Source organism: Cyprinodon variegatus, unplaced genomic scaffold (genome assembly GCF_000732505.1).
Source record: "Cyprinodon variegatus isolate N-32 unplaced genomic scaffold, C_variegatus-1.0 Scaffold193, whole genome shotgun sequence".
Taxonomy (NCBI): Eukaryota; Metazoa; Chordata; class Actinopteri; order Cyprinodontiformes; family Cyprinodontidae; genus Cyprinodon; species Cyprinodon variegatus.
Window position 1 is genome coordinate 733075 of NW_015150646.1, and position 12222 is coordinate 745296.

The 12222-nt window shown below is 38.1% G+C and overlaps 1 protein-coding gene across 1 annotated transcript in view; it reads right to left on the reverse strand.

Moving 5' to 3' along the window:
- Nucleotides 1-31: 31 nt before the first annotated feature.
- Nucleotides 32-12222, reverse strand: part of slc16a13 (solute carrier family 16 member 13) — a 13119-nt gene continuing 928 nt past the window's right edge. The window contains exons 2-6 of the mRNA XM_015379510.1: nt 8706-8951; nt 5343-5486; nt 4875-5131; nt 4230-4761; nt 32-2173 (exon numbers count right to left, since the gene is read on the reverse strand). Coding sequence (XP_015234996.1) covers nt 1935-2173; nt 4230-4761; nt 4875-5131; nt 5343-5486; nt 8706-8934 — 1401 coding nt within the window. The 5' untranslated portion in view covers nt 8935-8951 and the 3' untranslated portion in view covers nt 32-1934. The remainder of the gene's footprint in view (nt 2174-4229; nt 4762-4874; nt 5132-5342; nt 5487-8705; nt 8952-12222) is intronic.

Consider the following 12222-nt stretch of genomic DNA (forward strand, 5'->3'; position numbering starts at 1 on the left):
TCTCATACAAGTCCACTAGAGGGCGGCAACGATCAGAGCTGGGACATGCACAGTGTGGTGTAATTGAAATTCACTAAGATGACCTATTATTTGTGACGTATGATAGTTTGCAGCAGTTTTGAGTGCTTAATATGAAAAAAAATAAAAGGTCATCATTTGTGTTTAATAAAAATAATCTGGTTAAGAAAACATTTTTAGCTCCAAATAGTCCCCAGTATTATCCAGGGCTCTCTTTCATTGCACCAACCCTCCAGTGAGTGTGTCAGTAACCAGCAGTTCATTGTGACCCCAATGTTCACCCAGCTGTTCCCGAGGCCAAACATCTCTAGTGTTACAAAGGCATCCTCGGTTTATGGTTTACAGAGGTTCGCTGGACACGTGCAAACAAAATAAGAGGGTCATCAGAACGTGCACTTGAGAAAACAAGAGTATTGTGCTCCTGCAGTGCAGTGATTTAAGGATAGTCATGACTCTGATTGGTGTAGATCTTTGTTCCTCATAATAAATCAGAGTCAGTAGAGTTCTTTCCCCTACAAGGAGAAAGAACTTCACCTCATTAAAAGACATTCATCCGCATGACTTGGTAATAAAGTGTTAGCTAAGGGGGGGAACTTCTGTCAGGCCAAGGTTTAATATGTACCGTATAAAAACCTTTTTTTATTTAAGAAAGTATCAAGTAACAATCTAAAAAAAAAACTAAACCTGAGCTGCTGTCTCCCAGAGGTATAACAACGCAGACTGGATATGTTGAGGACCTTTAATCTCTTCATAGAGCTAATTCTGTACCATCTGATTTATATTTAAATCAAATCAATAATTAAAATGAATAAAAATGCATACTTTAGATTGATTTCTCAAAAGAAAATCTCATTAAATTTACATAGTTGAAGGTCAGATCTATTATCCAGCCTTACATACAGGCAGGATTTTATGTCTTAATCATCATTAGACAACAAAAGGATAGATTATGTCAAAAGAAAATTTCAAATTACTGCTTTGAAAGATTTGTGTGTTAAACATATGATGGTTTCTATCAGAAAAAATATTCCCCATGAGGCCACTGGCATGATATTCTTAGGAAATGTTGGTATCAACTTAAATTTTACCTGTACTGCTTATTTGTACATAAGGCTGAGTAATTGACATGTTCATATAAAATAAAATTACTGTAAAGCTACTGTAAAACAGTACAATTACGTAAAAATGTTCCCACTCGGCAGGCATTATCTGGAAGTGGGAACAACATATGGTAGTCTATTTAAAACAGCCATGGCCAGGGCATCCTTCAAGATTTCCACAAAAGGAATCAAAATAATCCGGTGAGGGATAAGAGAGAAAATAATCACCAGGAGAGTTCAGAAATACCTGGAATAGTATAAAAACTATTTCTTTTTTTCAACTGGCCACTATGGACTCTGTCTGCAAGACTCCACTGCTGAAGAAAAGCATAACAAAACTTGTCATAAAGCCTTTAAGTATGGGACAGTATATTCTTCCTCGAACTATGCTTACCCCATGTTTAGAGGAGAAATTTAGCTGCACACTTCCCTAAAATCACAAGTTTGTAAGTGGGAATGTGGTGTTCTAAGGGCTTTTTTTTTTACAGCATGTGGTACACTGCATAACTGAAAAAAGGATAAAGCTAGACATGCGCTTGGTCCGTTAATAATAAGATAATTACCTCATTTGAAAGGTATTTACTGAGACAGATACTAAAGTGTTTCAATACTTATTCCCTAGCTGTATTTCAAAATTACATATTTTGATGCATCCTAATATTTTTGTCAAGTAGCATAAAAATGCACATTAGATGAGGTGCATTGCTTTTTTTTCTCCACTTGTCTTTTACTTGCCCCTTTCGAACTGAACCTCTGACATATTATTGTAAAACACTCAGCTGACTTTTGCAAACGGAAAGATCTCCCCTGGTCATTTCACCTCGCTGTTTGTTCCACGGCTTGATGGTTGAACTCAGAGGAGTAGCTGTTCTTCGGTCCCAGCTCTAAGTGCAAAGTTTCACTGTTTTCAATGAGGGTGGGTCTTTGAGGAGGTGGTGGATCCGTGCAGGAGAAATAGCCAGGCAGCGTGGTCATGGTCAGGCTGCCGAGGAGCACGAAGGAGCCAGCCACCATGAAGGAGGCGACGTAGTTTCCTGTGACGTCTCTGAGCCAACCTGTGAGCAAAGAGGATGAAAAGGCAAAAATAATCCGAAAGTGCAGTAGATGAAGCTGGTAATCATTGATATAAGCTTTTGTTTTTCAGGGTGGAATGATTTAAAAGCAATTCTACAAATGATTTCAAAAGAATATTTAGGCCCATCAGTTTAAACTCATTGTAAATGATCTCTATTCCACACAGGATCCTCCCTATGAGTAAAGGCTCAAAAATATACATACATCATTTGGTAATGTCTAGAGGAATGATCCTTAGAAAAACAAGGGGGAAAAAACATTTTTTATTGCTCATTGAACAAAACAATGGCTGGAAATTTGACCTCTCAGCAGTTTTATAAGAGCTTATTTAACTTTTTTCTTTTAATGGTACAAACTCAGATTGGAAATAAACTGCATACATTGCTTATTTTTAGATAATAACCAGTCATATTGATTTAATCATGTTGATTTCAGTTTAAACTAAATATCAACAAGCACCTGTCTCCAAAGGTTATTGGGTGCATCCTGAACAGAACCTCAGTGCATCACAAGGGAAAATAATACAAGCACATAGCATAGTTTGGACTCTAATCCAAACGCCAAACACAATAATTAAGATTCAAATCGAGGATCTTCCTGCTGTCACACTAGCAACTGTACCTACTATCTAACGATGCTTCTCACCATAATATATCCCTAAGAAGTGTTTCACTTGATGCAATCAAGAACATTAAGTGGGGGAATTCAGACTTTCTTCTTGTTATAAGTGCTTGCTAAATGACCTATCACTGTTAATCCTTAATCAATAAACAATCACAGTTTAATTAAGAAAACTGTTCAGGTAAATAATCACATATGAATCAGGATATAATCCCAGATCCTAGTATGGCCTTGAGAAATCTCCCAGTGTTGTGCCATATGCCATGATAATGGTTTTTGGACATTGGGAACCAGTGTCTATATTTACTATTGGCATGATGACCAGAGAAGAGGATACTAGTTTGGCTCACAAATAGCTACAAAATCTCAACGACCCCCCCCCCCCCTTTTCAGCCAAAGCAGTCACAGGCAAGTCACATGGTAACTCCCACAGAGATGTGACAAATCACCCCACTTTATATGAGGACAAGAAAACCACAGAACACACACAGGATGGCTCTCTTTTCCCTTCGCTCCTGCCTGGGGTGCAGGTTTACTGGTTTTCCACCACACTGGAGACCTGGGCCCCAGGGGACCCAGATCTCCAGAATCATCAAGGACCATCATGGTGACCTTTCAGAACCAAACTGCTGCAAAACAGACTGTTTCCAACACATTTCTCTTGAGTTCCAGAACTTATAGAGCCAGACTGGATGAGAAGGACCCCTGCTGTGAGCCTGAGATGAAGAAACCCCTGGTAACTGTTGGCCTGACAGCTGAGCTGCTGCTGGATGGAACTCAAGCCTTCCAAATTGACAAAAAGAAAAGACAGATGCTCTCTGGTTTAAAACTCAAAATATATCAGAATGTGCACATTCACAGGTGCCGCACAGAGTGCATGTCATGACATGTGTTTTTGTTCAACTACCAGAGGTGAGTTGTGCCTGTATATCCTGTAACACAAAGGAGTTAGGCAACTGTAGAGCTCCTATGCAAAGGATAGGAATGTCTGGCTGTTCCCATGCAAACTGAACTATTGATAATAAGCATCCTATTTCATTTTCCTACCACCTTCCTTAGTGCCTGCCCAATTGGACTGCACTTATTATGTCAACTGCCGATGCACTTCTGCTTTGCCTTAAGTGCCCTTACAGATTTGCAAGGAGCCGTCAATTCTACTGCTATTTAAATTAGTGTTTTCTTTATGTTTTTCTTTTGCACAGAAATAAAGATCTACATAGGTGTTTCAGTTTTTACTTGTGTCTCTTTCAGGAAAAGGCTAATGGTAGCTAATGATGTTATAAACAATCTTTTTTTTCTTTCCAATTTGAATCACTGAGGACTTTATGCTTTCTACCCATGGACCTGTTGGTCACCTGAGTTAGATGAGGTGGCTTTAAGTATTATTTTTCACAGTAAATACATTTTAACACCTACCTGACAGCGGAGTACCCAGCAGTCCTGCACTGCTCTCGATCAGCTGCAGAAGCCCAAGGCCCCCCATCATACGCTCCACCCCCATAATCATTGGCACCACAGCAAACACCAAGGAGGTCAAAGCCCCAGAGCAGAACCCGTAGAGAAGGCTGATTATCATCAGTGCGGTGTAGGAACCCGACAAGGAGCTCACAGGCAGTAGGATGATGAACGTCCCCGCCAAAACCGTCCACAGCGTCAGTAGGTGAATGATCCGAAAGTGTCCCAAGTCAGAGAACCAGCCTGACGCTATTCGGCCAAAGATGTCTGTGACGCCTGCAGCTGACATGATGAACGCCGCCCGGTACTCAGAGAAGCCCACCTGCCGGCTGTGTGCCACCAGGTGGAAATATGGCACAAAGTAGCCAAAGTTAAAAAAAGTAACTCCTAAAGTGTAGGTGAGATAAGGCCTCTCACAGAGCAGTGATACCTCCAGGTAGGAGGAGACTCTCTGCAGCATATCAGAACATGATTGTTTGCTCTGTGACTCCACCTGCAGTGGAAAGAAAAAAAAAAAAAGCAAAGATGACACTGACATATACCTTTAACTATGATGGTTATTCAGCAGGCTACATAATATCTGTAAAGCTGCTCAATCTGACCCACCTTTACCGGGGCTTTAGAGGAGCACTCTGGTCGGATAAGGGCTCCGCAGACCACAATGTTGAGACTGAGGCCCCCAAGGATGAGCAAGGCCCCCCGCCAGGCATACGTCTCAACCAGCAGCTGGAAAAGTGGGTTAAAAGCAAAGGAAGAAAGGCCAATGCTAGAGAAGCCCAGTCCTACAGCCAGGGCTCGTCTACGGGTGAAGTTAGCCATGACTGTGGCCAACATGGGGGTGAAAACCAGCCCCCAGCCCAAACCTGATGAACCAAAGAAAGTCAACCCATGATTACCCTATTACAGTTAATCTTTAGAAATAAAATTCACTGCAATTATTTAGAACAAAGTAAGCCATGTTTTAGATCAATCATTGATCAAAGATAAGGTATAACCTTTGAAGAGCGGAAACTGTTTTGATCTTTAAGTTCAATTCAAATTTAAAAGGTTAAAATAGAAAATAGAGGCAAGTACCTGAGATTAATCCCATAGTGAGGTAGAGGTGAACCAGGCAGGTGGCCTGTGAGGCCAGTATGAGTCCGAGCCCAGAGAGGAGGCCTCCTGCCATTACCACCAATCTGGTATTATATGCATTACACAGAGCTGCCCCCAATGGGCCTGCAAAACAAAATAAATCACTGTAAAACCCAATAATTGGATTGAGGCTCAAATAAGGAATTGTTTTGAATGCAAAGTTAAGAGCCATATTAAAAAAAAGGCGTGCCACAGAGTCATAGTGTAATTCTTTATTAAAATCAATGCAATGGCTATGCGTAAAACTCACCCTGCTTCCTCTGACAGGATTTCACATGTAGTGGTCTGCTTAATTATTCAGCTCATTACATGCAGCAGCTTGCAAAAGTATTCCTACCCCTTGAACCTTTCCACAATTTGTCACATTACAACCACAAGCATAGATATAGCTTAATAGCTTATGTATGTAACAAAAAGTGGCATACAGATGTGAAGTTAATAGTAAACACACATGCTTTCTTTAAAAAAAAAAAAAAAAAACAGAATATCAAAAACTGCATTTTAGAAAAGTGTTCAGCTCCACCGAGTCAATACTTTGTAGAAATATGTTTTGCTGCAATTACAGCTGCAAGTCTTTTAAGGCAGGAATCCCCAACCTTGGTCCTCGAGGCCCGCTGTCCTGCAGGTTTTAGAGGTTTCTCTGCTCCAGCACAGCTGATTTTAATTGAAAGCTGATTAACAGGGTTTTGGTCAACTGCAATCGTTATAATCAGCTGTGCTAAAGCAGGGAAACCTCTAAAACCTGCAGGACAGCGGCCCTTGAGGACCGAGGTTGGGGATGCCTTTTTTAGGGTATGTGTCATTTTTCAAAACAGCTCAAGTCAGATTAGCTAGAGAGTGCTTGTGAATTGTTGTTTCAGATCTTGCCACTGATTCTCAATCGGTTCTAGGTCTGGACTTAGTCATGGATATGTTTATTTTAAACAATTTCACTGTAGCCCTGTTTTTGTTTTGTTTTTTTACGTGTTTTGGTTGTTATTGCGCTAGAAGGTGACCCTTTGCCTCAGTCTTAAGTCCTTTTCAGACTCAAAATGTTTTTTTTTTCTAGGATTGGCTCCATCTATCTTCCCCTCAACTCTGACCATCTTCATTGTCCCTGCTGAAGAAAACCCTCTCCCAGAGCATGATGCTGCCACCACCATATGTGACAGTACGGACGGTGTGTTCACAGCCTTTTGCATTTTGGCCAAGGAGTTTAGCATTTGTCTTTCAAGACTTCATATGGTTTTCTCTGAACAATGGCTTTCTTCTTGCCACTTTTCCACAAAGAATTGTCCGGTGGACAGATTTGCCCGCCTGAGCTCTGTAGTTCACCCGGGGTTCAGCCAGTAAGATTAGGTTATTAGGTTTACAGCTGTAATTATCTTTCCATTTCCAAATGATAATCTATTCATAGGCGAAACCTGCCTGAACTTCTCTATAACTTCATCAATGATCTGTGTAGTGTGTCCCTTGGGCTTCCTGATACTTTTTCTGCTCAATATTCTCTTAACCAATTGCTGAAGCCATGACAGAGCATCTATATTCATATTTAGATTAAATTACAAACAGTTGGACTGTTTAGTAATCACCAACAGGGGTGGAGCTACAGTAGAAGGGGGGCCAGGGGGGGCCATGGCCACCCTTAGTCAATCATTGGCCACCCCTACCATTTATTTCTCTCTAATACAGATGGTGGCAAGAGTAATAATCTCAAGTGGAATATTCAAAACATTTTAATTTTTCATATATGAACAATTAGTTGACATCAAAAACACTGTGGTTAATTATGCGCATCAATATACTAACATTAAAAATGAAAGGTACAGAATTCAAGCAGAAATAGATTTTGTCTTTCATGGGGTAAAGAGAAAATGATGCATTTCTTCAAGTCATCTAGGAGTCTTAAGTGAAATAGATAACATTTTAATAAAATGTATTACATTATCAATTTATGTAGATATAATTACTTGTCAATGTCAATTTTATGCAGAATAATTATTGATAAAATTAGGCAAGTATTGACAATGGAAAAGATGTTCGCCCAAAACTCAAACCTGAAAGAATTTTATCCACTATACCTTTTATTTAGAAAGCACGGATGTTTAAATACATATTCATATATTTGTTTACAAAGGATGTGGGAAAGTATAGTTTGTCTTTATTTAGAAAATATGGATGTTTTGCTTGTTAATTTTCCTGTTGGAAAAGTGTAGATCCGCTTTCGCGGAAAAGTGGAAAAGTGCCAGTGGTATGCAGAGATGGCAAAAGTACTCACTTTCCATACTTGAGTAAAAGTACAGATACTTGTGTTAAAAAATACTCTGGTAAAAGTGGAAGTACTGATTAAACTTCTTTACTCAAGTAAAAGTAACAAAGTACAGGCTTGTAAATTTACTTAAAGTATAAAAGTAAAAGTAGAAACCACTTTTTTCATGCTGTTGCCTACATTTTAAATGGATGTCTGCCAATAAGACTAGATCTCCGTTGTGTTCATTTTCAATCATCTCGTCGTCCATGCTACTATGCTAACGCCACCACCACCAAGCTGCAATGATTTGCCGCGAATGAATACCGCCGAATCTGTCGATTCATCTTGTAGTGGTGCGTCAAATGCAACGTAGATTCCCATCCAATTAGATTGAATTTGGTATTGATGACGTGAAAAATAATAACGGTAACTCCATTGAAATGATTCAAAACTAAAGTAACGAGCCAATTTTTTAAAATGTAAGGAGTAGAAAGTACAGATATTTGTGTAAAAATGTAAAGAGTAGAAGTAAAAAGTCGCCATAAAAATAAGTAGTAAAGTAAAAATATCAGAGAAATCTACTTGAGTACAGTAACGAAGTATTTGTACTTCGTTACTTCCCTTCTCTGGTGGTATGAGTACCAAAAATGACTAATGATAATCTTTTATTATATCATCAAGGCCCTTCAGTGTTTTATGACTCTTAAACTTAATTTTTGGGGAGATGCTGACAGTCATTAAAACAAACTTTGTACATGTTTGATCATTTTACTCGCAGCTCTCCGAAACTTCCTGCTTTTGGACCTAAACGTTTGAATGAAACTGTATAAGCCTAAAGAAATGCACGACTGCACAGATGGACCTAATGGGGAGCATGGTCTCCTACCTCTTGTTTCATGCATTGATTTTAAATTACCATGATAAATACTTCTCTTATGAGCTTTTTTCTTCAGTCTTGCACAGTAAATAAATTACTAATTCAACACGAAAAATACTAAAACTAAAGATTACTGGTTTGGGTCTTTAGAGTATTCAATTAAAAGCAGGAGGGCAGGGTTCAACCTCGGACTCACTGAAGAACTGCTGCGCTGCCAGGCCGATGGAGGAGATCCAGGAGATGGCCTGGGCGCTCTCCTCGAAGTACTGGACGAACTCCACGAAGAAGACCCCCAAGCTGCGCATCAATCCGAACACGAGGCTCGTGCTGACGAACATCGCAAGGAGCAGCACCCAGCCCCAGCCTCCATCGGGGCCTTCTTCTCCATCCCTCTGGCTCCTTGGTTTCAGCTTGGAGTCGGCCATGTCAACAGAAGAGTGACCTAAAAAACACATGTATTTGTAAAAAAAAAAAAAAAAAAAAAAACTAAAAAATAAAAAACTAAAAGGGGGGTGGGGGGCGCTTAGGCTGACCAGTTAGAATCTGAAAAAGCAAAAGTGGACAATAAGTCACAGATCCTTGCTCTAGTTGTCAAACGCAGTAACCATTAACCTCCAGCTGGGTAATAAACTCTCCTCGGTGTGATGTATATGTAACTAAACCTCCTTACAAGCTGGCCTTCTACAACCTGATGTGGGTGAAAGGTGACAGGACGCTAACAAAAGCTTGTCACATGTTGGTTATTGATTACTGAGGGTTAACTACTGTGCATAATCAATGCAAACAATAAGATATTACACTGCAGTCAGTCCAGTTCAACCTGCAAATGTCTAATTCTGCATCTGTCATTTAAAACATTAACATTACGATTTCACACCTATATAACAAATAAAGCCATCACCAAAAAACTACATTTACTATTTACTTTTTAAGTTTTCTGTTTCTGATATTATTGTTTTTAATGATCTACAGCAGTTGAAAAAGTGATAACAAAGTCTTTCAATTGTGAAACTTTTTCTGTCATTATTTTTTTTTGCTTTCACCATCAATTATTTTTTTGGGGAGGGATTTTAGAGTATAGCGCTGGGTCTAACAAATGGTTTATATTATCCAAAAATGAAAGATTTGGCCTTCTATGTTGTTATCATTTTGCAGATGTTTATAATGTTCTTTTTTATATAAAAAATATCTATGGTAAATAAATATTAGGATATCTGAATAATTTTATTCTGGCTGAAATTTCTTTTTAAACCCAGAGGAATTAATTTATGTGGAAAAAGGAGACTTTGTATTTATTGTGTTATAAAATCTGTTTAAAATATTCACCGATTTCAGCAGCATTTCAAAAGGGAGTTAAACATGTGAAAAGCTAAAATCTTACCTGTAAGAATTTTTTGAAAATGGTCACCTAAATCAAATAAACCACACAGAGATTTGCAATACTTCATAATTTTGGTATTAATCCACTATGAAGTAAACGCATGTGTAAGTTTGTTAATCATCAGACTTCTGATTTCTGTCCAGTATTTGGTCAAGGTTTATAGCAGGCAACTTTTAAAACAAGATATGAATATGACAAACAGAGAAAATAGAAAAGCAGAACAAACTTGAGCATTTTTCTTAAATAAACAAAGTTTTAAACGAAATTTGAGAACAAATCAAAATATTTCTAAAGGTAGAGAGCTAATGAAAAAAAGGAAAACAAAAAAATGCAATAAAAAAATGGAACAAAATTATCAATCACAACCAATTTTGTTAAAATATCAGATAAGAATTCCTAGAAGGCTCAATGCGGTTCTGTCCTCTTTGGAATGAAAACACAACAGTCCACTTACCACTGAGACAGAGCAGCAACTTGACTTTGGCCTTAAAAAAAAAAAGAAAAAGAAAGAAAATACTAAAGCATCCATCTCACAACGACAGCATTGATCCGATATCAACTTGGTATCAATATTATCAACATTTTGGATCAATCCGCCCGTCACCACCAAGTGTGGCAAATGAAAAGAAGATGAGTGGATGAGCTATAACGGTGAATTTGATTTAAAAAAAATCTAAGTACCTTAATTTAAAAACTATGATGATAGGTGATAAAATAGAATATAAATCCCCGGAATAAATTTTATGTATGCCTGTAATTCCATCTCAAAACTCACCACATGGACATATGTGTGATTGAGGTGATGTTATCCATGCATTCTACTTGTACTTGAAAGCTGTAACACCACGTAATACAGAGTTTCTGTAAATGTAAATCCCTTTATTGTCCCTCAATGGGTAAATTCACTGTCTGCATTTAACCAATCCCCTTGGAGAGCAGTGGGCTGCCATTGTGTCACACCCTGGGAGCAATCAGGCGTTAAGGGTTTTGCTTGGGAAGCCAGAATGGAGGCTGTGGGGATTGAAACAGGTACTTGCAACTTTCTCAGAGTAGGCCAACACTCCCCACTATGTTAAAAGCTATAATGGTGGGCATGGTGGCCGAATACGAACAACAGAGAAAATCAGAGACCAACAGCACTGAACTGGTACACCAACACCTCAGAGATTACATCATGGAACATTCCCAGTCCAATTTCAGAGGTAAATGGATAGTAATACAGGGCTGTGACCTAAATATGTACCAACTTCATACATATTTACTTAGTTCCAAGCTGTGCAGTTTGTAACCAGCAGGAAAATCCAAATGCAGTGGCCAAGTTTGAACCCAGAGAAGGCAGCACTGAGACAATTTCAGGCAAGTTGAGACAAAAATGTAAAGATTTGCACAGCGATATAAAGATAGTGGGTCCACTTAATGTAGTTTATCTGCAATGAAAAGTTGATTCAGGGGTTCGCAACTCTTAAAGGTTTCATTAGCATTATTGACAGGGTTGTGCTCAAAAGTTGGAACTTTCACTTTCCAAGTCAAAAGCAATTATAGGAAAATAAAGGCATTTGTATAAACTACTGAGGTTTCAGAGATCAGGGTTAATTTTAGGCATTAGAAATCTGTTTTATACTTAGCCGCTCTTATATTATTCACCTTGGCAACAACTAATAGGAGAGACTGTAGACAGTCGCACAAAAGGACAATTGCAACAAGTAATTTTTCTCAATTTAGAAAAATGTTATACTGATGACACTGACAATGCCCATGTTCAGTTGGACCCTCTCCTAACCAGCAGGACAGAGCACACATTCAAGATAATCTTTTGAATTTAGTGCAAAAAGTTTGGTTTTAAGGTGTAAACGTATTTTTTTCAAGTGTTTTATCATACTGCCCAAATTATTTTTCTAAACTAATTCTAACTTAGATTGAACAAATGTTTTGTTTTCTTCAGAGTTACAATTATTTTTTATTTATTTCACCCAAGCTTTATTTGTTGAAGATGTCCCTTAAAAAAAAAAAATCATTTTTTTTTTATTTATTTATTTTTTTTATGTTTTCAAAACTGACATTTGTCAAGAATATCTTGATAAGTTCTGTTTGCCATTGTAATTTGAAATGTTTAACAAAAGTAGTTTTAAAAATGTTTCTTTTTTCCTTTCATTTAGTTTTGAGTAAGTTTATGTGTACTTTTCAGAGAGCCCAGGGTTGCAGTTTAGTTGTTGGTAAGTAAGTTTTATAAAAAGTACATCTATCTATCTATCTATCTATCTATCTATCTATCTATCTATCTATCTATCTATCTATCTATCTATCTATCTATCTGTGTGTGTGTGTGTGTGTG